The 26,437-nt window shown below is 41.9% G+C and overlaps 1 protein-coding gene across 1 annotated transcript in view; it reads left to right on the plus strand.

Annotated features, from left to right (window-relative positions):
- The window catches only part of RUVBL1 (RuvB like AAA ATPase 1), an 876,627-nt gene that overhangs the window by 627,350 nt on the left and 222,840 nt on the right, over nucleotides 1–26,437 (plus strand). The window contains exon 9 of the mRNA XM_044078536.1: nucleotides 23,276–23,378. Coding sequence (XP_043934471.1) covers nucleotides 23,276–23,378 — 103 coding nt within the window. The remainder of the gene's footprint in view (nucleotides 1–23,275; nucleotides 23,379–26,437) is intronic.

Below are 26,437 nucleotides of genomic sequence, written 5' to 3' on the forward strand. Positions count from 1 at the left end.
CACTGGAAAACATTAAGGTCCTACAAAACACCCTGATATTGGGCAATTTCAGTTACCCCTCCATCAACTGGGAAAACTACTCTAGTAATAACTCCTAGGCCCAACGATTCCTGGATTTTATCAACTCAAACGCCTTGGATCAGCTGGTATACTCCCCAACCAGAGGTGGGAACATACTAGACCTGGTCATCACCAACATGAGCGACAGGTGCTCCACACCGGAGGTAAACCAGTCACTGGTTAGATCTGACCATAAACTAATCACACTGGATGTCCACATCCCACCATCTCCCCCACACAAGGAAACCTCGGTGAAAAACTTTCCCAAAGCCAACTTCACACAGCTCAAGACTGAGGTGGGTAGCTTCATACCCCCCACACCTAAGGTTAACTCCACTCAAAATGCAGAAGTCTTTACAGATGCACTCTATCAGCACCTACAAGGATGTATGGATCATGCCATCCCTAGTAAAACCAAGACTCACTCCTCCACCAGAAGGAAACCAGTCTGGTGGACCCCGGCAGTCAAGAAACTATACAGTAGGAGGAGGAAACTAGTACAGAAAAAAAGCAAATCCCAAGATGAGAAGACATCCTTGACCAGTATTAGTAAAAAACTTAGGTCCTTCATAAAATCTCCCAAGTCAAATTTTGAAAGAAAGATAGCCAAGGATTTGAAAGATAACCACAAAGCCTTCTATGGCTATGTAAAGAATCTAAGTGGTAAATCACAGATATGCGCCGAGCTGGTGCAAAATAGCACAAAATATACGGAACCTACAGACATCGCCAACATCCTGGCAGATAGGGGAGTGAAGTTGGCACTAAATCTATCACCCCAAAAAGGACCCATAGTAATACACGAAGAGTCCAGCATCCCTGAAATCACAGAAGCACAAGTAGAAATAGCTCTTACAAAAGCCAAAAACACAGCATCAGTGGGGCCAGACTGAGTCCCAGGCTGCGTTTTGCACAGACTGCAAGATGAACTAAGCCCTCTCCTAAAGAAATTTTTCAGTCTTAGCCTATCCACAGGCTACGTGCCCTTGGAATGGCACACGGCAACGGTTATTCCACTTCACAAAGGGGGAGCAACAACTGACCCTGGTAACTATCGCCCTTATAAGCCTGACCAGCCTGGTCTGCAAGGCTACATGGAACTCATTAACAAGGACATAGGAGACCTCCAAACACTTGACCCAACTCAGTTCGGCTTTAAGGGCAGATCATGCCTACTGAACATGGTTGACTTCTTCGAAACAGTCACCAAAGCCATTGAGGAGGGTAAGGTGGTTCATACAGCCTACCTAGATCTTGCCAAGGCTTTCAACACCATTCCTCACTCGGGTGTCATAGACAAACTCGTCAGCCTAAACATAAACCCCTACACGTGATGGGTTGCCAGCTGGCTTGCAGACAGAACCCACTCTGTAAGAATAGTGGGATCCATGTCCGACTCTAAACCAGTCACAAGTGGTGTCCCCCAGGGTTCAGTCTTGGGCCCGCTACTGTTTGGTATATATTTCTCAGATGTACAGGCAAACACAAAAGGTCTATGGCTGAACAAATTTGCTGATGACTGCAAACTGGGAACCATAATTGACACTCCGGCAGACATGGACATTCTCCAGAAGGGCCTCACCGAGACTGACACATGGTGTCAAAGTCATGGCCTCAAGTTAAATGCCAAAAAATGCAGTGTCATTCCATTTGGGAAGAACAAAACACCCACGAACTACCACATTGATGGCAGCCCCCATAATTCAGAAGAGGTAATAAGAGACCTGGGGACTCTGGTAGATAGTAATCTCTCGTTTGACAATCACATCGCCAAAGTAGTTAGGAAATCCTTCTATGTAGCCCATCTAATTACTAAAGGGTTTGCATCTAGAGATAAAGAGGTAATAGTGCCCCTATACTCGTCACTCATCAGACCCATCATAGAGTACAATGCCCCTTTTGGATGTACCTCACAAGATACAGCCAACAGCTGGAGAGACCACAGAAGTACCTCCCCAAGAGGATCACAGGCCTTAAACATATGCCATATGCAGCCAGACTGAAAAAACTCAGTGGCATACCGCTTGCTCGGAGGTGATCTCTGCCTAAACTACAAAGCCATGTTCAACTCAGAATTGATGGACATGCTCCACCTAAAGAAATCCAAGTCACTATGAGCCACACGCTCCAGTGAGCTAAACCTCGACACTACAATAAATAGAACATGCTGGAGGGAGAGATTCCTGTCAGAGACTCCCCATGCTTTGGAACAAAGTCCTTAATTACATTAGGCAGAGCACCTCAATATTACTTTTCAAGAACCTTGACAAGTGGATGGGAAGTAGAAGTACACCCCGGGGATCACGTCTATGGCTCTGTTTGACAGAGGCATAACTAACTAATTTATGGGTCGGCGAAAGCCGACACTTACAGGCTAGGCTTATAAATGCTCTCGGGCAGATAGCCTAGTATCTACCTATGAACCTAAAACTGGTTCCTCAGGCCACTCATCTTTTTTCTTGGATCCCTTTTGTGTCCATATAGCCACCATGGACTGAGGGGGTATGTCATGCCCTCTGTGGCTGTTGGGGTCCCCTCTGTGGTTAGGGAAGGGAGACTTTGCTTGTTTATGGGAGGAGGGATGAGGAATGTGCCCTCGCTTAACCAAAATGTTGTGCCCAACCCTGGGGAAGTTGTTGCAGGCAATGCTTTGTCTATTTGCCTCAGTTTTCCTGTCAAAAAGAGACAGAAAACTAAAAATATAACTTGTCCTGTGTCAGTTTCTCTGGACAGAAATAATATATCGGACTTGATTCAGGGTCTTGTACATGCTATTGGCCATTCTTATGAGGTGATTTTTGGTAAAAGAAGAGGGGATTACTCTTTCCTTGAAGTTCAAGATTTTGTGTCAGTAGGGGAGTGTGAGGGGACAGTTGCAGGTTTTTGGTATCTGAATCTTCCTGTGAGGGATTCACTTTCTCTGAGACTGTTTCCAGAATGTGTCCCTGCTAGTGGGTGAAAACTGTAGTTTCTCAGTCCCTCAGAAATACTATGAGTTGTTGCAACTGGAGTTCCCAGAACTTTCCCCCTTCCTCCCATTGCTGACAGCATTAGAGGATGTGTTTGTCGCAGCCTATGGTTTCCTTGATAGCCAACCTGCCGCTCTTAAGAAAGTAGATAAAATGTGCAAAAGTCTGTCAGTCTTGCAAGTTTTTTATATATTAATCCCCGACCTGACCCAGCAGCTGTAGCTTTAGTTAATCTATCTGCTGCCAAGCATTTTGTTAATTCTGATCCTTTTTCTTCCGACAGGGATGGTAAGGCTATTAAGTTTGGTGAAAAAGTATATGCTTCTGCAACTTTTTTTTTTTTTTTGTAGAATTTTTACTTGTCAGACTTGTACACTAAAAGCTTATACTGATATGTTGTAAAAGTTATCAGAAATGTTTTGGCTGCAGTTTCCTCTTGAGGAAAAATCTGCTTTGTGTGGTTTAGTTTCTTCTGTTACCCATTGTTTAAAGTGTGCTCATGACGTAGATACTGCTTTCAAGGCTGTTACCACTAGTACTGTGTTGAGATTTGCCCGGCTGCATTCTCAGAACTGCCTATGCAGACTAGCCATGTCAGCATGAGATATAGATTTAGTGTACAATCTACAGGCATCTCATTCCATCAGAGCAAATTTGTGTGGCAGGCAAGCTGAAGTAGGACAGAGGCAGACCCTCGTGAATGGAAAACTAGATCAAGAAGTCTTCCGATATTTGATCCATCTGTGGGGAATTCCTCACTTAGACTTTTTTGCCTTCCCTGTAAAGAATCAGCTGGCAAAAATCTGTTCCAGGACTCATAGGTAGGTACTAGGCTGTTGGCCCCAGGGCCTATATAAGCCTAGCCAAAAAGGTACCCTGGCTTTCGCCACCCAAGAAAATTATTTGTTTGAGATTGGTACAGCTCTACCTGCTTTTAATAAAGTTTAGTGAACCAATATTTTACCTTGCCATTGATGCCAACAGAATGATCTTTTAGAAAACATTTAACATAGTGTTCAATTCATTTAATGGTCCATATCAACCTTTGAGCCATATCCAAAAACCAGCTCAGAGCATTATCATTCCCTGGCACCGTTGACAATAAATGTATCAAATTTCTATGCTTCACAAATCAGGGTTGCCACAAACTGCATATTCAATAAAAAGCACACACAGACCTCAGATGGATTAAGTGGCCGCAGTCATGTGTTTATTGCCATTTACTCAAATAGAAGCCAATTATTATGAGATGTGTGCAAGGCAGGAATGTCAGGGAGGCCATTTTATTTCTTTCATAGCATTCCCCTAAACCTACAGGACAACAGACAGCACATCGATATCCAGCCCTTCTGATTCAACATACCCACATCGTAACAGCTTTTTCATTTCACATTTCATCACAATTCCTCTGGGCCGCCTTACAATCTGCCAAGGAGCCATTGCCGGGCTGGTAAGTCCCCTGGCAACAATCCCTTGGGGCTGTCTAGCCTGTGGAAGGTCCAGCTGAAGAGTCCTGTGACCCCCCCCCTCCCCCACTTACCTTGGCCTCCCTTACCTTTCCTGTCTTCTGCCACAGAAGGAAGGAATATTCCTCCCTTCCGGCAGCACATCTCAACCTATCCTAAGTGAATGCCCTTCAAAGCTAAACCAGCTTGCAATTCCTTATAAAAAAATCCCCAAACCTTCTTCAGATAAATGAACCCCATCCTCATCATACCTGTCTGGCCACCAGACCTGAAAGCCAGGGTGAGGAATTTACAACCCGTTAATGTCCCTTAACACCTTATCCATAGAATTATTAATTCTCCTCATTCTCTTCACAGCTTTAATGGACCTAGCCCCCCTCCATTTCTTTCTCTGTACCACTTCTAACCAGCAGATAATAGCTTGTGGCCAGCATTCATGCATGCAATATACCTCTTGTACAATCAAACCAATTAGTTCTTTTATTGGATGTTGACAAATATCATTACCCCCTAGGTGCAATAAAATGGCAGTAGGAGATTTATCGCTTCTTGCAGCTTGCTGTAGTACTGCCCTGAGATGGTGCCACCGCATTCCTGATGCACCAAACCAAATTGCTTTGCAAGAAGCTCATTTTCCTCCTTGGAAGGAGAAGCCCTGCCTGCCGTGGACAAAGCGAAGGAGTCTCCGAATGAAAGAATGACCCATTATCCAGATGTATTCCTGATCCAAAGATGTGAGAGCTGAAATATAAAGGAAAAGAGTTAAAACCATTTACACCTTACATAGCCTTTATAAGCATTGGACTTCCACCTGCCCATCTTCTTAATGTCGGTCTGTGAAGCTTCCATTACGTGTGCAAATGAGGCTGCACCTATTCGAAAGGAATGTAGTGTATATTTATCCGAGTCTAGGCCACTCAACTTGATTGCTTCCTTTAAAACTGCTGTCACCTGATACTGTGTCAGAGGTTCACCTTGCTGATGACAAAAGAATGGACCATCTGACCTACCCCTATAGTTGCGGTACTCTAGTAGCACTTTAGTCATGTCCCATACCAAACCCTTTGGGTAACCACTCTTACCCACTGACCTTTGCCTTCTTGATCCGTTTTGGATTTAGCCACATAAACCCAAGTGTCCTCCCCCAACAAGTGTACATGTGCCACTGGTAAAACTGTCCGTTGACCTTTCTTCTTGTTTGGTTGAATAATTTCAGACCATCTAAATGCCCCACAAAAAGCCAGCAGAACAGCAGCCCTAAATAATGCTACCTCATAAAAAGAAAAACAAACATTTGAAACTACAAGCCACAGCTTACGTAACACCGCTGGACCTATGGAGTACCTCTTATTAGGCCTCTTGGGTGTTTGTTTCCCCCAGCCCTTAAACATTGTTCGCACTTGAAATGTGTTAGCTAAATCCTTCAGACCCAAGGCTTGATGAAACCAATTCAGAGCTGACAATGTGCTTCTTGCCCTTCCAGAAGTCCATCCTGTCTTTCATTACCAAAATGTAAGCCCTGACTTGGCAAGGTGGAATTGGCCATACTTGGCCTCTGGGATAATCTGGTTTGCAAGAATTGCTGTATGCATTTATTGTACCTTTCCCTTGTATTTCCACTGAGGGCGTTACACATTAGCCACCATTCTCATCTCCCCATAAAGCCCATAAATGATCCGGCACTCGAACCGTAGAAGGATTTGCATTTGGAGTCAAGAACCAGAAACGAGACCACTGCAAATGAGAAAAGGAATTTGCCAATGAGTTATCAATGCCTTGAATGTGTTGTGCCTTCACTGTGACATTTAATGTTAAACACTTAAGTAAAATATCTCATCGTCCTGCCTATCACTCCCTTCCCCCCCAGCTGATTATTGACTGTGTACTATGCTATTGTTGTTAGAGGGAATTTGCACACCCCATATTTCCAATGCAACCACTACTGGAAAAAAATTACATTTCAGTAATTGAAATGCAGAACTTATTTTTCACATGAGTCGGCCATGCCGCACTGAACCAAAGTACAATACAGTACAGTGTCAGCAATGCATCTATATACTGTGGGAATAGAACCCACAGTCTCAGAGCAAAGCCAACCTACTCTGTCTTTTATTTGCACACCCCATATTTCCAGTGCAACCACTACTAGGAAAAATTCTATCTCTGCAATTGAAATGTTTAAACCTACTTTTCACTTGAGTTGGCCATGCCGCACTGAACCACTGATCTTGAAAATAACACCAAAAGCTAGTTCCCCTTGCTGCATCTGTAAACACTGAAGCGGTAGTTGGTTGCGTCTCTCCTGCCAAATTGCTGTCCCATTGTAATCTAATAAGAAACGCAGCTGCCCTAAATCCTCCTTCATGCCCGGTGAGGCCCTAATCCTGTGGTGTGGCCTTGTGCACCCAGACCCTTTAGCAGCCAAATACCTTATAAATGAATACCCCACAGAGGTCACTTTGCCTGCAAAGTTTATCAGCCCCACCAATTCTTGGTCCTGTGTACCCCTAAAAGGGGATGTGGCATGCAAAAGTTTATTCTGGGGGGGCTGAGAGATGAAACATGTCTTGGCCGCGCAGTTTCTTCCGGATGTTATGCACTGATGCCTAAATTTACATTGCAATTGATTCCATTAATGGCTAGGTGAGTTAACTTACCGAAATAAAGTATACATACATATACACATATGTATGTACATATACACATACATACTTATAAACACAAAGCTATACAATATATGCATACATATATAAATACATATACAGAAATATCCATACATATAGGTACACATATTAGGCACCCATATATACTATACACGCACCCACACCATATTCATACTTATATCTATACATATATTGCAAATGTATAATACATATAAACATATGCATACATATACATATATATATATATATATATATATATACACACACACACACACCTCTGTACTTTTACACACACATACATATATATCATACACACACCTATATACACATAGATACTCACATATATATATATATATATATATATATATATATATATATGTGTGTGTGTGTGTACACACACACACATACATACATCCGTACACCTATGCAAATACACACGCACACACACACACACACACACATATATATATATGTATATATATATATATATATATATATATATATATACATACATGCATACACACATACACATACACACATATACATGTGTGTACACACGCACCCACGTGCACTTTTTATATAATTGATCCTTGTATTTATATATCAGCAGCATTTGGGTTTGCTTGACTACATATCTGCTACCATAAACCTGAAATGTCATTTATTTGGTTTAACCACTTTGTTTCGTGCCAACATTTATACATCTGGTTGCTAAGAAAAAGGTGAGGGAAGGTCGTCAGTGTATGTAGCCCTGACCCATCTTCCTGAATATCTCAAAATAGATATCTGCAGGATAATGCAAAATGATTCAAAGATGTTGAGTCTATCTTAAAACGCTGTCACTGAGTAGCAATTTACTACACAGCAAGCTAAACCATATATCCTGCATGATGACACTGCATAATAACACCATGTAAACTACCACAGTCAACACCCAAAGTGAATTCTTAGTTTTTTTTTTTTTTAATACTCAGAACATGCATACCGTCACAACATCTATGGTCCTCTAATAACTTTCTAAGTGAATTTCATTAATGCTTACAAATTTATTTGGTTTTGCCCAAAATTCTTAAACCATGAAGTAGAAAGGAATGCTGCAACCTTTATCTAATGACAAAGGACCTTCTGGCTATCACCATAGATAAATTATATTATTATTATTATTATTATTATTATTATCATCATCATTGGTGTTAATATTATTTTGGAATATTATTTTATTAAACAGATTGGAGTGTTATTAATATTTTATTAATTTAATTTTTTTAATTTATTTATATTTGTTGACCGGGAGTGTCTGACTGGACGTAGGTCCATTTTCAGCAGAGGCCCGGGGAGAAAAGCTCCACAGTTAAAACAAACAGACAGTAGTTACACTGGATTACATAGCGATTAACAATTTACATAGCAATTACTTACAACATATTTACAGATGAAGAACATAGTACATCAGTAGACAACTCGAATCTATCTGTTAAGTACATAACAGACATTAACAAATGTTACAATAAGAAGTTCCTGCTGTATAATAAGTACTATGCTTATGAGCATCTGAGCTTGCTATAATCAAGGTGTAGTTAGTGAAATGGAAAGAAAGGTAGTGGTTGGATGGGGTGGGTGATATTAGAGTGGGAGTTGCAAGGGCATAGCCAGCATATTTTTAGGTGCGCTTTTAGTAAAGTTTTGAAGTGGGTTTCATTTTATTTTTGTTATTAACATCTTCACATGCCTCCAGATTTCTAAATAATTCTGGGGTACTCAAAATTATCATTTACCTCTTTCTATCGGACTAAGCTTTTTTGTTTGTATTGCTGAATTCTTGTCACCCAACTGATGTGAATATCTAAAGGCAAGACTGTGCATTTGCACATCTATCAACTTGCAAAATATGTGAGCTAACAAAGTTGACTGTAAGGAAGTTTTGTGACTCAAGGGCCTTTACAGTGCCCCAAAATTACAAAGGTTATACTAAGGCTTTAAAGCATTCCTCCCAAGAAGTGTAAGTGGAATGCCATAAAACTTCCCCCTCTTTCCTTTGTAAGTGCATAGCGTTATGTGATGTGTTCAAAATCTAATTACATTGCAGGAAGTGGGGGATGAGAAAAACCCTCTGCTTGCAGCAAATACAAGCTAGTTTTTATTCTCTTGCAAACTTTACAGCCATGGGTTAAGATCTTAGCTTGAATTAGCAGCTAAAATGAAACTTTTTGCCCATTTACAAATAATTCTGCTTTCTCAAACAGGAAAATGCTTTAAATATGTTTTCTGTTCCACCAAGCCACTTTGCAGCGATAACTAAAAACCCAGCTAAATGTTACCAACAATTTAAAACTTTGACCTCATATGAAATATTTCAGCCTTTCCTGAAGAAATTCTGTGCACTGACCCATTACCTCCCCCTACCTTTCTGCACTGACCCATTACCTCCCCCCACCTTTCTGCCCTTCTTCTTTTTCTACTTCCTTAAAGAAAGTAACACCACTAAAATTGAAATGGTTACAATATTCTGTTACTTAGCCACAGAATCCCAGCCAACCAACTGCTCTTTACCCCACCAAGGTTTCGTAATGTGTTAGTTAGCAGGGAAAATAAACAACAAATAAATCTGCAGGGTTATCAAATATAAGCATTGGCTTTGCGGCCCTGAACAAAAGAGATTCCACTTTTTGCCAAACCTTTCTATCCACAATTACCCAATGTACTCATTTACAACCTGCAAATGGCTGTAAATTCCAAAAGACCTAGATTAACTTTAATGACCCACTCAGCTGAATTATGTAGGATTATTCTTATTAATTTCATTTCATTTGCTAAGAAATAAACTAAGACATAATTTATTTCCATTAAGCACAACAAGTTAGTGAACCAAACATTATTTATGTTGTATTAAGCATACAAGCTGGCCCCAACTCCCTAGCCTTGCCATGTGATTCTTCACTGACCCCCAGCCATCTAATTAATTGCAGGCCACCACTATTGTTTGCTAGATTACCAAGAAAAACAATTTCAGCTATTGCTAAAACCTTTTGCATCTCATCCCTAAACCCCAGACCACACTTAGGCATGTGTGCCTTTGTTTCATGCCTTAAGTGAGCCTTAATCCCATAGTAAACCCTACTTGAAGTATTAATTTAAACCTATTCTGTCATTTAAATTTAGTCTGATACCTTCAAGTACATATTTTATTTTACCCTCTAGCCTGTTTGTAACCTAATCTCCAGGCATTTCAAAAATCTGACTGATTTGTTAAAAAAATTACACAAACTAAAGCCATTACATCAAATAGTAACTTAAGCAATCTGCCTACATGTTCTTAAACCAAAGTGTCTTTAAACATCAACAATAACATAACTAGCCTTTTCTCTGATATAAAATTGTTGTCCCATGTAAATAAAATAGTTTAAGGCAAACTGCCCTTGGCTGTTTCTGATCCTTTCCAAATGCTCTGCCTATGGCTACTTTCCAGCCTCAGCTCCCCAGGCCCTGCCATGGGGCTTACCTATAGGCCTCAGTTCACAGGCCTGGCCCCAAGTGGCTACCTGCAGGCTTCAGTTTCCAGACCTTGCCATGTGGCTAACTGCAGGCCTCAGTTGCCAGGCCCTGCCATGTAGCTAATTGCAACAAGCATAGCCGGCCTTAGGCATAGGCCAACTAGGCAGCCGCCTAGGGTGCCGGTCTAGCAGGGGTGCTTTTCCAGTATTTATTTGGTATAGGTAGACCAGGATGGGGGCACCAGGTAATGTGGTGGGGGGCGCCATGGAGCCCTTTTGCCTAGGGCACCAGTTGACCTAGGGCCGCTCCAGTCAACAAGCCGTGCCATGTGGCTAACTGCAGGCTTTCCTTTAAAAGTGCAATACAGTATGGTATCCGCAAACCATCTACATACAGTGGAAGAAAACCCACAGCTAACTGCATCAAAAACAAGTATTCTACTTGTGCTGCTAACCGCCTCAGCTCACAAGCCCAGTCTTAGGTCACAAGCCCTGCCATATGGCTAACTGCAGGCCTCAGCTCTCAAGTCCTGCCATGCAGCTAACCACTGGCTTCCTCTTAAAAGTACAGTACAGTAAACCAACTACCTACTTTGGGAGCAGAACCCACAGCCTTTTGCATCAAAAACAAGTATTCTACTTGTGCTGCTAACAACAGCCTCAGTTTAGAAGCCCTGCCATGTGGTTAGCTGCAGGCCTCAGCTCACAAGCCCTGCCATGTTGCTAGTTGCAGGCCTCAGTTTACAAGCCCAACCATGTGGCTAGCAGTAGGCCTCAGCTCACAAGCCCTGCCATGTAGCTAGCTGCAGGCCTCAGCTCACAAGCCCTACCTTTAATATTTTTAATTTGACCATGCTTTAATTCAGTCAAGCCAAACCCTTGGTTAAAACTACTTAGACCTTTTTTTTGGTCTTCTAATTTCACTTTATACTTTCCAGGTACACTCTTTGTTACTAACCTGCTTCTAGCACCAAAATATAGGCCTGCAAAACTAACCTCAATTATAACACACCAATTTAATTCAACCTTAGCCCCACTTAACCAGCTGTTTGCATGCCTTTAAACATGACACCTTAAGCATCCTACACTATTAAGTAATCAAAATGTCTATTAATAGACAAATTCCACTAAATCCTGTGATCAAATCAAAAACAAACAAAAAGGCCCCTACCTTGTTCTTAGATCCCACACGTAGTTCAAACACACACCAGTAATCCACAGATAAGCTGATCAAACAAGCTGCCAAGGTAGAGGTTGAAAAGACTGATTTGCTTTGTTCCTAGCCTTTTCAACCCTTCCCCTGGACAGACCAGCCCACCTCAGCCCTCCTACCTATCCTGTCCCTACCCGTTCTCCACCTCTCCCCCACTGAAACTTGAGTCCGAGCTGACCTGCCTTAGACAAATGACGGCATGCTGCGATTGGCTTGCCAGCCATTGTTTCCTGTGTCCCTGTCAAGCAGAGCCACAGATGTGATCCCCGGGGTGAATTTCCTATCTCTCTTCCAGTCACCAAGATTTTTTTTGAAGAGTGCTAATGAGGAGCTTTGTTTGATATAGATAGGTAGTTTGTTCCAGAGTATGGGAAGTCTCTGGGACAGGAATCTATCCCTCCAGCATGTTCCGTTTATTGTGGTGACAAGGTTTAGGTCCCTAGAGCGTGTAGGTTGGAGGGATTGGGATTTCTTTAAGTGGAGCATGTCCAACAGCTGTGGTTTGACATATCTTTGTATGTTAGGCAGACCTGGTAGGCAGATGCCTTTTGTTTTCCATGGATGGGAAAGTTCCTGTGTGTTTTTCTACTGATATCCCAGGTACTTCTGAAGATTCAGAAGGAATCCCCGAAGATCATTGTGACAACAGTGGTTCTACCTTCTTTTGGAAGTAGCCATGGGTAATTACCACAAGATTCCTCACATACATGAATTAACCATACAAGAACAGAAGTGTTTGTTATATCCCAACCTCAAACAACTATACCTGACTGCCTGTACGATGAGGTCTTAATAGCTTTTAGGTATCTGTTTACTAAGGACATTTAGTAGGTACTGATGGAGGCAAGAAAGCTTGCTACTAAAGAATCATATGTAAACAAATGGAAAGGGTTTTTATAGTTGGTGTCAGCAAAGTAACCAGCACCTATTTATGGCTAGTGTTTCTCTAGTTTTACAGTATTTGTGTGAGTTACCATCCTGTGACTTGTCCTATTCCCCTTATCAAGGTTTATTTGTCAGCTATTTCAGCATGTCTGTCCATTGATTGCCCTCTTTCAATGCATTTTCATGTAAAAGTGTTTTTGAAATGAGTGCTATGTAAGAAGCCTCCAAAAAAACTGGTGCCTCCTCCTTAGGATCTTAATTTTGCATTAGAGAAGCTAACAGTTGCTCCTTTTGACTTGAGGTTCTTGACATGGAAAACAGTTTTACTGATTGCTGTCACCTCTACAAAAAGTGTATAGGAGTTGCAAGCTCTTATAGTGGTTCAATCTTCTTATTTTCCCAAAAGATGACATTTCTTTGGGAGGTATTTCTCCTTTTATGCCTAAAGTGGTATCTGAGTTTACTTTAAGCCTAACTATCGATCTCCCTGTGTTTTTTCCTGAACCTAAGAATGAGGGAGAAAGGGTACTTCATACTTTGGATGCCCACTGACAACTCCAGTACTGTCTTGACAGGAAAAAATGTTTCATAATTTCTGTTCAGTTCATTTCATTTCTTGAGAAAGAAGGGACCGCCTGTGTCAAATCAGTGTGATTCCAAATGGTTGTCTCAGGTTTGTTACCTTTTGTTGTTCTCACTATTCTAGACAGGGTTAATGCACACACTACCAGGGCCTTGGCTTTGTGCTTCTTTTTGGAAAGAGTTGAACTACAGACGTTTCTAGTTGCACCAGCTTGATCCTCTGTGCATAGTTGTACAAAACACTGTAAACCAGATTCCTTTTGCAGGTCTAGGACAGACTTTGCTAAGACTTTTCTCCGTGGGTTCCTGGACCCATTCCCCTTTTCATAATCACTGCTGTTGCAGCAGTGATGATTATGAAGAACAGAGTACAGTTGTATAAGTAAGCTTAACCATAACAGCAGATGCTTGATTGATCACTGCTTCAATAGCCACTCCCTCCATCCTTCTCATTTTTTTTTTTTTTTGTTTTTGTTTTAGTGAAATTTGTGGGTTTTTTTTTTTTTTTTTGCATTTCCTAGCAATGTCCTCTCAGGGCTTAGCCCCTCTGTCAGTTGGCATGAAGGCTTTGAAGGGCTTGGCACCCAAACCAGTCTTTCCGTAAGCTCAGCGTGAGTGGTCTAATGCCTCGGCTGTGTGGAAAGTGCTCGTATGTTTTGGAAGCTGGCCAGGTGGATCAGCTACTAATGGTCAGGGGTCTTTGTCTCCTCCCAGACCCCTCTACCCTCTGGTCGTTTTCTCCTAGGACTCCACCAAATCTTCCTCATCTAACCTCCACGGTCAAAGGGTTTCGGATCAGCTCCTGCCTTTTATTCAGAGTCATCCTTAACTCTGGGAACCCCAGCAGCTGTGGGCTCTTCCTCGGCTCCTGCTTTGGAGGAAGGTCTCTCGGAGTGGGGTGTGACCTCTGTTCCGGACTCCCATCATTCTTTGAGGGGCCTGCCTTCCAGGCAGTTGAGAGGGCATTGACCACTGAAGGCTCTCATCTGGCCCCTTTTGTGAAGGAGTGTTATTCCCAGACACCTCCTTCCCATAGCTGCCACCAACCTCCATGCCTCCTGGACAGCAAGCACCAAGGCTGCAAGATCCCCCTGCAAAGGGCCCCTGTTCTTCTGAGTCCTCAGAAATTCCCACTGAGGAGCCTCCCTAGAATAAAAAGTGTAAGAGGAAACACTTAAATTCCCTCGAGGAATTGGTCATGGAAGACCCTTCGATGATGAGTTCGTCATTGCAGTCACTCCCGGAAAACGTGTCTTTTGGAGACATCCTAGAGATCCTCAAGCAGAGGGGTAACTGGAAGACCAAGGAGGAGTCAGTGTACTTGCAAGCCTTCGGTGCTCGCCCAGCTACTTCTTGGGCAACTCCTTCCTCTGATGATCTCATTAAATTGATTGGTCAGTGGGCTTGGAAGGCTCCTGATTCTGTAGAACCAATTCCCCGGAGACCTGCCAAAATACTATCTGCGCCTAAGGACCACCAGCACTGGACAAAAGAGCCGTATATGCCATTGTGGTAGTGGTGGCAACCACCAAAAAGGAGCTAGCTGAGGAGATCCTCTGTTCATTCCCCCCAGTTGAGAGTCCAGGGAGATTGACAGATTCTGAAAATGGGTATATGCTTCATCAACCTTTGCGTTAAGGTGTTTGAATTTTTTGGCACATTTCACTAGGATCCAGAGGGACCTGGTCAAGGAGCTGTGTCTGAGGAGGTCCAGGACAAAGTGGCCTCTCAGCTATCCACCCTGGAGTCCATGTCCAACTCATCCATGAGGCTCATTGTGCATGCAGCCGAAGGGACAACCAGGTCAGATGGTTCAGGCGTTACCATAAGATTGCACTCCTGGATGTGCCTGTGTGAGTTTGTGGAGCCAGTCAAGTTTTTCTTCATTAGTGCTCCTTTTGACAGATTCTCTTTATTCAGCCCAAAAGTAAAAAAAAAAAAACTCTAGCCAGGTGTGAGAAGGATGGCAAGACTTATCTGCAGTAGGCATACATTTTTCTGCTCCCCAGTGGTCCTACTCTAGGAATAAGAGGAGCAGAAAGATGTGGTTCAGAAAATCCCAAGGGCCTTTTCAGGACACACATGGTGGAGGCTCCCCTCAAGGCGGAGGGGGGAGCTCTAATGGGAAGCACTGACCCCGAAGCAGAGGTGGCCCACAAAATTAGGAGTCTAGAGATTTTCTCTGGGCAACCCTACCAGTGTTGCTGAAAGGGGGCCCGATTGCTTACCTCTGGAACCAGTCGGGGGCAGATTTTTGCTGCAGTCAACAACCTGGTGACAAATAACTTCAGATGCTTGGTTGCAGATGATTAATGCCGGTCTTTTTCCAAGATCAAAATGAAGACTTCCACATGTTCCACCCAATCAGAGGGGCCAAGCAGCCTTAGAGATTCAACAGCTGCTAGAAAACAGTTATCCAAGAAGTCTCACCAGACCAGATAGGATCTGGATTTTACTCAAGGTTCTTTTTGATGCCAAAAATACTGTGGACTTGAGACCAGTCCTGGATCTCAGCCTTTTAAACAAATTTTTTCAGCAAACAAAATTCTGGGTGGTTACAGTTCAGTCTATGCTTCCCTTTCTAGGGGAACATGATTTGGATGTGCTCCATAGACCTTCAAGATGCGTATTACCACATAAAATGGGCAAACCCTTCAGAAGGTTCCTCTGCTTTTGGCTAGGAGCCAGTCACTTTCAGTTCAGAGTGCTGCCCTTTGGTCTGTCCACGGCCCTCGAGGTGTTCACTAAATGTCTGACAGCAGTTGCAGCTCACTTGGGACTGCACGGATTCTGGGTGTTTCCTTATCTATACTGGCTCATCACTACTACCACCAGACATCTACTGTTTCAAGCAACAAACTTCATTCTGCACCTGTTTGCTCATCTCGGCATCACAGTGAATCAATCAAAATCTCAGCCAAGTCCCACTCAGGATCTAGAGTTCATAGGAGCTTGTCTGAATACCATCTCTTGCATAGCTTCCCTTCCTCTTCACAAGCTACAGAAGATAAAATCCCAGGTGCAACCCATTCTGTCCAAAGACAAAGTTCCTGCACTTCTAGTCCTCCAAGCTTTAGGGTCCATGGCAGCAACCATTACCTTGGTTCCACTAGTGAGATTCCACATGCGGCTGCTGCAGTGGATTCTAGGATCCATTCTAACCCATCCAATGACATACCCAGTTCTTATCACCAGTCAATGCAAGAAGGACTTGTCCTGGTGGATGGAGTCCGAGGAAATTCTTTTGGGTTGTCCCATCGTTCCCCTTCAGCCCAAGGCCATAGTGACCATGGACGCCTCCCAGGTGGGGTGGAGGGCATTTTCTGGAAGAACAGTCCAAGGCACTTGGTCCCAGATAGAGGCCAACCTGCATATCAATGTTCTGGAATGGAGGGAAGTGCTTTTATTGTTACAAGCCTTTCAATCTGTCCTCCGAGAACCGTTGCAATTCAATCAGACAACATGTTGGTGGTATGGTAATTCAACAAGCAGGGTGTGAGCAAGCCTTATCCCCTGTGTCGGGAATCACTGAATGTGGCAATGGATGATATCCTCCATCCGCTTTCTATTAGCAATGCACATCCCCAAGAAGCTCAAACATGATAGTAAACAAATTGAGCAGATACAGTCTCCTGCCTCACGAGTGGTCTCTCAATCTCAGTGACAAAGTAAATTTTTCATCGCTGGGGCCAGCCTTGCTGCAACCTTTCTGCATCACCCATGAACAACAAATGCAGCAGCTACTTTGCCGTAATCCCCCCTTAAGGGGAGTCCCTGAGAGATGCTCTTCTTCTCAACTGGCCCTCTGGTCAACTCTGTGCCTTCCCTCTTCCCTCTCGTTCTACTCTTTTTGAAGAAAGCAAGCAGTTTGAGAAGCAAACTGATCCTGATTGCACTCTTCTGGCTTCGGCATGTTTGGTTCCCCTTCCCATGGCCTCACCTAATTCACTGTCCATGGATTCTGGACCCAGTTCCAGACCTGTTGTCTCACCCACAGGGACTGGTGCATCCCAACCTTTAAAACCTCAAGCTTGCAGCTTGGTTCCTCCAATTCCACTAGTTGCGAGGCAAAATAATTTGCCTTCCCCAGTTCAAAAAATTCTAATGGCTTCCCATAGACCATCCACCAGGAAACTCTCTTGTAGCAGGTGAAAGAGATTTTTGATTTGAGCATACAATAATGGTCTTAACCCCTTCTCTGCACTGGTGGAGAAAGTTTTTAATTTTTAGCCATACTTTTTGATCAAGGAGCTGCTGCTTCCACAATTAAGGTCCAGTTAGCTGCCATTTATAATTTCCATAATGGCTTCAAAGACCATTCACAAATTTTCCACATATTATGTAAAGTGCTTCTAAAAGGAGTTTTGGGATTAAAACCTCCATTTTAAAGACCCTCTAGCCCCTTGGGATCTGACCTTGTTTCTTTGGTGCTCTCCCCCTTTGAGCCAGCAGCGACATGTCACATGAAATTTCTGTCATGGAAAACTGTTTTTCTGATAGCCATTACCTCTGCCACAAGAATTTCTAAGATTCAAACTTTATGTTCAATACCCCCATATTTGTTTTTTCATAAGGATAGAGTTTCAATAAGAACCAACACATTTTTCTTCCTAAGGTGGTCTCAGAATTCAGTATTAATCAAACTATTGACTTGCCCGTTTTCTTTCCCAATTTTTCCAGCAAAGGTGAATATTGCTTACAGTTGCTGGGTTTCACAATTACATTTGTTCCCCAGCAGTACTAAAGAATCTAGAAAATCGGACCAATTTTTGTATCTTTTTCCAGTCCAACTCTTGAGAAAATCTGTTTCAAAAGTTAACTTGTCAAATGCCTAAGAAACTGTATTACTTTTATATAACAAAAATCTCAAGTTATCTGCACATGTGATAGTGCATTCCACCAGGTCAATAGCCACGTCAGCTGTTTTCCATTCCAAGGCTGCCATGGATGATATATTTGCAGTAGCAGCATGGACTACTCCACATACCTTTATCACTCATTACAAATTGGATCTGGTCTCCACGGGAAGAGTTTCCTTTGGTTCTATGGTTTTCAAGAATGTCCTTCCATAAGGCCACCCAGGACCTTAAAGTAGCTGTGGACTGTATCCCAAAGGTCAAGGATAGATGAAGTTTGACCACATCAGATAAAGAAATTATGTACTTGCCATAACATTCCATCTGTGTTGTCGATCTTGATCTATCCTTAGCACCCCACCCTCCTTCCTCCTCCTGTTGACTTTTCGGATGATCGGATGCTTGTCCTGGTAACTTTACCAGGTTTGACCTTGAACATTGCTTCTTCTTTTGGTTGTAAATTCCTTTGTCTTTCTGTGTGGCTGCAAACTCTGAGGTAATATGGAGAGGGGTATTGTGTGTAGAGTCTTAGCTCGAGAGTTTTTGACTGACATGAGCTGTGAAATGGCCGAGCCAGTTCAGAGGATCAGAACCGAGTACCCAAAGGTCAAGGATAGATGAAAATCGATAACACAGATGGAACATTATGGTAAGTACGCAACTTCTTTGTTAGAATTGTCCTTAAACCAATCCTTTCTTTACCTTTTTTTTTTCAGGAGCAGAAACTATGAAAGAATGACCCCTTCACACCTTTCATGGGTCCTACCAGCTCGGGTTCTGCCTGAATCAGGTTCATGATCTCAGTAAGCTAGGGCAGGTATTTGTCTCCTCCCGTTTTTGGATTGAATGGGGGAAAGTAGTTGCAAAGCAAGCCTTTCCATGTGGATTGTAGCCTATAGTTGCCTTTGTTCTCTGCGTGTAGTGTACTCTTCTGCCCTTGCTTTAAACCTTGTGAACAAGGGGATGCTGGCTGTTCCCAAAATGCAGTCCTCTGGGAGTCACTGTTTTTCTTTTTCAGGGTCTGCAGCTTTGGGTCTTTCTGCATGGGTCATTCCTGGAAGTCACAGTTCTCTCTGGCTTTAAAAGATCTCTTAAATTACCTTTTAATTTATTTTTAGGCAGTATATTGCTTACTTATTGCATCTCCCTTCCTCTTGTTTTAGTGAATTGCAGGCTTGTACTTTTCTATTTTATTTCATGTTATGCTTGTTTATTTGATTCCTTGTTTACTGTTTTGTCAGTAAACAGTATGCTGAACTTGAGCCATCCAGCAGCAAGTGGTCTATTAGAAAATATATTTATTCCCATTTGTTTAATGGGAAAGTCCAACGGGGGGAAAACTTTTCAGCAGTTGCCCAGGGAGAAAAAGCTCCCCAAAATTTTTACAGTAGTTAAGACTGAATCCAACAGGAAGATTACAAGAATTACAATGGGTATTTCACTCTTTGTAGATGCTGTTACAAACAGAAGACATAACTAGATAAGTAATGCATAAAATAGCACACAATATTAGATGTAGAACAGGGGTCAGCAACCTGTGGCACACTGAGGGATTTTCAATAGCATGCTGACTGCGTGTGTGTGTGAGATCGGAGAGTGAGTGAATGCATGCATGAAAGATGAAGAGACTGTGTGGATTTGCGAATGGAGTGAGTGAATGCATGCATGAAAGAGGAAGAGACTGTGTGGGTGTGCGATTGCAGTGAGTGAATGAATGCATGAAAGAGGAAGAGACTGTGTGGGTGTGTGATCAGAGTGAGTGAATAAATGCATGTTTGAAAGATGAAGAGACTGTGTGGGTGAACGATCAGAGTGGGTGAATGCGTGTATGAAAGCAGAAGCAACTGTGTGTGTGTGTGTGTGTGTGTGTGTGTGTGTGTGTGTGTGAGAGAGAGTGATTGTAAGCATAGGTTTCAACCTTAGAACTAGAAATCTGGAGAAAGGCATAAAATAGGGACAATTTTTAAGTATTGCTCTTACAAACTTAGAATGTTGATAGAATAACAAGTTTTGCATTAGCATGAATTTTCTGAAGGGTATGAAGTATAAAACTCAAATGTTTGTCATTATTTTCCTAACTTCAGTCTTTAAAGATTTACCACTAATTGGCCAGAAAACCTCAATTTTTAGAAAAATGGACCAAAAATATGAGGCAAAAATCAGTAATCAATGATTACTCATATTAAAAATGTTAGTATTTTATATTTGATTTATTTTATTTAATAGTTTTGTTCTTCCAAATAATTGGACTTTGTCTTAAAATATATAGTTGACAATTTAAAAATGTTCAAAATGTGTTCAGAACTTAAATAAAACATAGTTTTAGTATTTGTTCCTATGTATATTAAAATACTGAATACTCAACAAGAGGAGAACAGTTATTTAACTTGTAATGTTTCAAATACATGATTAATGTGCTTCAGTGTGATAGAAAAGACTTTTTTAATAATCGCTTGGCATTCCTGGAAATTTGGTCAGACTGACTGACTTTGCAACCTTACGTTACACTACTAAAAGGTTGCTGACCCCCCTGATGTAGAACAATCATAGATTTAATAGCATGGGCTAAGATAGTCCATTAAATAAAGCATAGATTAATCTCTGCTTTGAGTTACAACCTGAACTGAATAATGATGGATGTATGAGAAAGATGGGTTCTTGGAATGGAAGATGGATTAATAAGGAGGAAGAGATTCTGCTTAGTGTATAGGAGTTAGATTGAGTAAATAGGGTGAAAAAAGAGAGATGAAAAATATTGAATGAATAAGATGAGAGAGAGATGAAAAACAGGGGAAGTGTTTTGTATAGGATTAACTAAGGTGAAGTGCGATAGGTTTTCTATTTAGTAGCCTGGTGTTAATAAGCAGTAGCATAACCATGAGCTGTGCAGGTGAAGTTCTAGTTCCATTTTGAAGGCTTTTCAATTACTTATCTAACCTGTATTGGGTTGGTATTCCAAAGCTTGGCAACACAGCCGAAGCATGAGTCGCCTGCTGTAATGTTTGACTTGGTGGTGGTAAGGAGAAATTTACTGCCAGAACATAGATCCCTTGTTTGTGAGTAGTGGTAGAGAATATAGAGAATATTGCTTAGGGATGGAAATTGCTCTGATTATAGATTTAGATTGTATGCTGTGAGCAGTTATATAGGTTAGGTGCTATTTCTAACCAGTTTAGCTTTTGTAGGGCCAGACAGTGATGGGTTCGATAGCCAAATTCACAGTCAACCTTTCCTATCTGGTTATAAAATGCATAGAGTTTTGTGTTATGGGCAGAATTCAGTTTGATAAGAATTGGGAATGCATAAAGGAGTAATGGTAGAAGACAGGATGAGGCAATAGTTTTTCTGGTATTTTGGGAGAGAGCGTGTCATGCTCTGTTGAGGAAGCCAAGTGTATATGTATGTATTTTTTTAATAACATGAAGGATATGTTGATTTAATTTTAAGTTATAGATTGTAATCCGTAGTAACTTGGTGCTTAATGTATCTATTTTAGTGGTGTTGATGCAACATGAAAGATTTCTTGGTGATCTGAGATTTAGACAGAATAGCACCAACTTGGTTTTCTTTGAGGGTGCTAACCGTAACTTGATAGAGGAAGGAGAAGGATTCTTTGGTAAATTCTTGATGGATTTAAAGACTTGAGGTTAAACAGATGAGCTGTCATGCTTGGTTGTAGTGTGTAGGTTATTTATGCAGATATTAAAGAGGAAGGGACGACTTATTGAATACAGAAAATAAGGAAACTTTCTTGCGTTTAGATTTCAGAGGCAGGTGTTACAGAAGGATGCAGGTAAATCAGGTGCAATCAGAGGTGAGAAGGGAGATTGAGAGAGGGTTGATCGTACTTGGCTAGCAAATGGCCAAAAGGGGCCAAATAAACTAAATTCTGTATTTTTAAAGTTTTTAAGTCCTGCTATCACTGTCAGTGGGAATCCCCATGATTTTTGTAGGAATGTTTGTTTACTGCATCTTCCTCTAGCTGTGTACACTCCTTATAGTTAACCAGGATTAGTACAATTGACAGTTATCCTATACTGTAAATATTCCTGATGCTTTCTTATTTCTTGCACTTTTTACGCTGAGGCAGCTGGTGTAGACATGACAAAGCATTGAGACAGCGATTCAGGATGTTTGTATGAACAAGATTTGAGTCAAGGAGTGCTGGGCAGGGAATGGACCGTAAAGGAGGGGAAACTCAGAAGAATTACTTATGAATCATTAAGTAAATAGTGACGGACAGGTGCATACATATACACTTACCCACCCATAAGTCTGCAATGAATTGCCTCATGCATTTCTGAAGTGCAGCACCAAAAGACTATCAGCCACAGTGGGAGTGAATGTATTGCTGCTACCAGTGTTTTCTTCAGAAATGTCTCCCTTGTAGATGCTTGTGCTGCAACTACTTGGTCATTATTTTACATCTTCTCCAAGCATTCTTGCTGTCGATGAAACTGTGTCAGGGCCTTTCTTTGTACTAAAGAATTTCAGTACTATCTTTTGAGCTTTTCATACTGGCTTTTAGCGACGGCCATCTGGGCTGTAAAGCTGTGTGGATTTAGACCTGTAAACCCAGTGAGGAAAGGTCCCTGATGTAGGTGCAAGTTTTTATTCTATAAGTTGATCTACAGTGGGTACTTCTTGGTGGTTCACAGTTCCTTCCACTGCTTTGGTGGAGCCTCCGTCCAGCAACTTTTGAGTTCCTTGTTGGTTGGGCAAGTATATATTTGTAGATCTTTATAAACTATGAAGGTGTACAAATCATTTTTTTCTTGATTTGCAGTGTAGTTAATGGTGAATTGGTATGGTCAGGGATTAGGCAGTACCCTCCTAGTGCAGCATGCACGTATCAGTACAGGAATTACATGTCCCAAATATGGGAGCTTCCAAGAGTAAAATACCAGCCTGGAATGGAAAGAAAAGTGAGTAAACCCAGTTATAAAATCATTAAGGCTACAATAGGAATATATTTTTTTCAGATACTGAATGTGGTGTTCTGCTTGTGTAATGGTCTCACAACAGGTAGATACCATTGAAATTTACTTTTCCTAACTGTTAACACTGCCTTCTTTTATTTTTGGTTTCAGAGGCACTGAAGACGTGGTGTCTCCCCATGGAATTCCTCTTGACCTTCTTGATCGGGTGATGATTATTAGAACAATGCTATATACCCCACAGGAGATGAAACAGGTACTACTTTTTTTTTTTTTTTAAATAATACCCACATTGTCAGTGACAGGAGCAGCTGTGCTCTGCTGGCAGTCCAAAAGTGCTCTCTCTTTAGCATAGAAGCAGTAGTCAAGAAAGACATGCAGGACTAAAATTTGGCACAAATTTGTAGATTTTCAAAAGCCTGTGGCATCTGCCATTCTAGAGCTTATTTCCCCCTGTATTTTTTCACCCCTATACTTCCCCTGGATATATTAAACAGTGTCATTACTGAGCTGCATCGCACTATTTAATGTATTAGATTCCATCGTATAACTATGCTGACTGAAAGGGATTTATTTATTTTGATGTCAGAGTACATTGACATTGTAAACAGTATTCCATTGGCTTAGGCCCTATTGTTTGTAAGCATGTGCTTGAAGTTTGTGACGTGCTTTTCAAGTTTATAATGAAAGATGTCCTTCTATATAACTGTTGCATTATTCATTACAATAGGCATTCCTTGTCTAGGGCAGCCTGAAGTCTGGCCAGCATACCAAAGCCTTGGGTTGTAAAAGGGAAGTCGTGTGGCACATTATTTATTTATTTATTTATTTAAATTTGTTGACCGGGAGTGTCCGACTGCACGTGGGTCCATTTTCAGCGGAGGCCCGGGGAGAAAAGCTCCACAGTAAAATAAACAGACAGTAGTTACATTGGATTACATAGCGATTAACAATTTAACATAGAAATTACTTACAACATATTTACAGATGAAGAACATAGTACATCAGTAGACAACTAGAATCTTTATCTGTGAAGTACATAACAGGCATTAACAAATGTAACACTGAGAAGTTCCTGCTGTATAATAAGTACTAGGCTTATGAGCATCTGAGCTTGCTATAATCAAGGTAGTTAGTGGAGTGGAAAGAAAGGTAGTAGTTGGATGGGGTGGATGATATTAGAGTGGGAGTTGCAAGGGCATAGCCAGCATGTTTTTAGGTGTGCTTTTAGTAAAGTTTTGAAGTGGGTGCATGAAGGTAATTGTGGGTGGGAGTGAGTTCCATAATTTGGCTATGACCTTAAGAGAATAGTGCTTCACCAGCAGAGTTATTGGCTTTAGTGATCTGCAAGTGATTTTTGTTGCTGGATCTTAGTGGTCTGGTGGTGCGATAGGGTTGGAGTAGATTCTGGAGGGATGGGACATTTAGTGGATGGTTTACTAGTTTGTGGGCGAGTGAGAGTTGATACCACTGAAGGAGGTGAGGGAGTTCAAGCCAGCCCAGTTCAGCAAGTGAGAGACAGTGGTGACTACGGAAGGATGCCCCTGTGGCGAATTTGGCGATTTTGTTGTAGCAGGTCTCTAGCTTGTTTAGATCACATTGCCTTAGCTTGGTATATACTGGAGAGGCATAAAGTAGGGTGGAGATAAGGTGGGAATTTGCTATTGAAATCTTTGCTGCTTTGGTGAGAAATTGTTTATTTCTGTATAATGCTCCTAGTTTTTTGTGGACTTTTTTTATGGTCATGGATATGTGAATGTCAAATTTTCGTTTATTGTCTATTTCCACTCCTAGCAATTTGGTGTGTTCAGTTGGGTATATAGTGGTGTTGTCTTGTGCTGTGATGTTAAAGTGAGAGTTGTTTTGAGTATGTTTGGTGGGTTGGAAGATGAGTAGTTTAGTTTTGTTTGGGTTGAGTATCAATTGGGCATCGGATAACCATGTTTCAGCAGAGGAAAAGGCTTCCTGTGTGACTTTTTGCAGTTTGGGTAGGGACTGGGCTGAGCAGATGATGGTCGAGTCATCTGCGTATTGGATGAGTGTGCCATGTTTGGTGGCAGAGGCTAGATTATTGGTGTAAACAGAGAAGTGTAGGGGTCCAAGGATGGATCCTTGGGGAACCCCTATGGAGACAGGTAGTTGGGGAGATATGTCATTCTGCCATACAACGGATTGTTGGCGGTCAGACAGGTAACTCTGAAACCAGTTGGTGACTGATTGTGAGAAGGATAGGTTATTGAGGACAGAGATAGGTTGTTTGTGTGGGACCATGTCAAAAGCTTTAGATAGGTCTAGGAAAGTAGCAGAGGAGAGATAGCCATTGTTTTTATGCTGAAGGATAGTGTTAGTAAAGGAGAGTAAGGCAGTGGTGGTGCTATGGTTTGGTCGGAAACCATGCTGAGTACTGGAAATGAGGTAGTTAGAAAGGAGGTAGTCTGAGACCTGAGAGTGTATGCATCTCTGTAGTATTTTGGAGTGGAGAGAGAATAGCTATGGGGCGGTAATTGGTTAGTTCTGCAGAGGGTCTGCCTTTGTGGAGGGGAATTATATGTGAGACTTTCCACAATGTGGGAACGTAACTTTCTGACAGAGCTCGGTTAATCAAGATGGATACTGGGTAGGCCAGAGCATCAGCTGCGATTTGTAGGTATTCACTTGGGAGGTTGTCTGCTGCTAATTTGGTGGGTTTAAGTTTAGTTAAGAGTTTTTTTATGTTGGAGGTAGGTACAGGAGAAAAAGAGAAGGCAGTGGGGAGATTACTAGTTGAAGGTGTGGGTTGGAGGAAAGGGGGGGTTGTGTTGTTTAGTTAGTGATAGTATGGTTTGGGTGAAGTGTGTGTTGAATGAGGTAGCAATATTTTCTAAGAAGTGAGGGATGTTAGGAGGAGGGGTACTGACTTTACCTGGGTGGAGGATGGAGTTTATGGAGGACCAGAATTGTTTGGGGCTGTGTTGTGAGGAGTCTAGGGCAGACTGGTAGTATTGGAATTTGTCCTGTTTTATTAGCTTTTTGACTCTATTGCGTAGTTCTAGGAATTTCTGTGTAGCTGAGGGGGTTTTGGTTTTGCGCCAGTGCTCCCAGGCTTTTATCCCTGTTTTTCATTTCTGACTTAGTGGTTTTCTGTAGCCATGGGGAGGGTTGTGCTTTGGTTCTGGAAAATCTTATGGGGGCATGGTAATTAAGGATGTTCAGGAAGGTAGTATTAAAAAATTCAACTGCGTCATCTAGACTGAGGTACTTTAGAGCATATATGCTCTCCACACCCTCAGCGTAGGGCATAAAGGTGACATACGGACATACCATCCTCAGAACTTC

The sequence above is a fragment of the Protopterus annectens genome, chromosome 7.part1, assembly GCF_019279795.1.
Source record: "Protopterus annectens isolate FY-2018-M chromosome 7.part1, PAN1.0, whole genome shotgun sequence".
NCBI classification, from domain to species: domain Eukaryota; kingdom Metazoa; phylum Chordata; order Ceratodontiformes; family Protopteridae; genus Protopterus; species Protopterus annectens.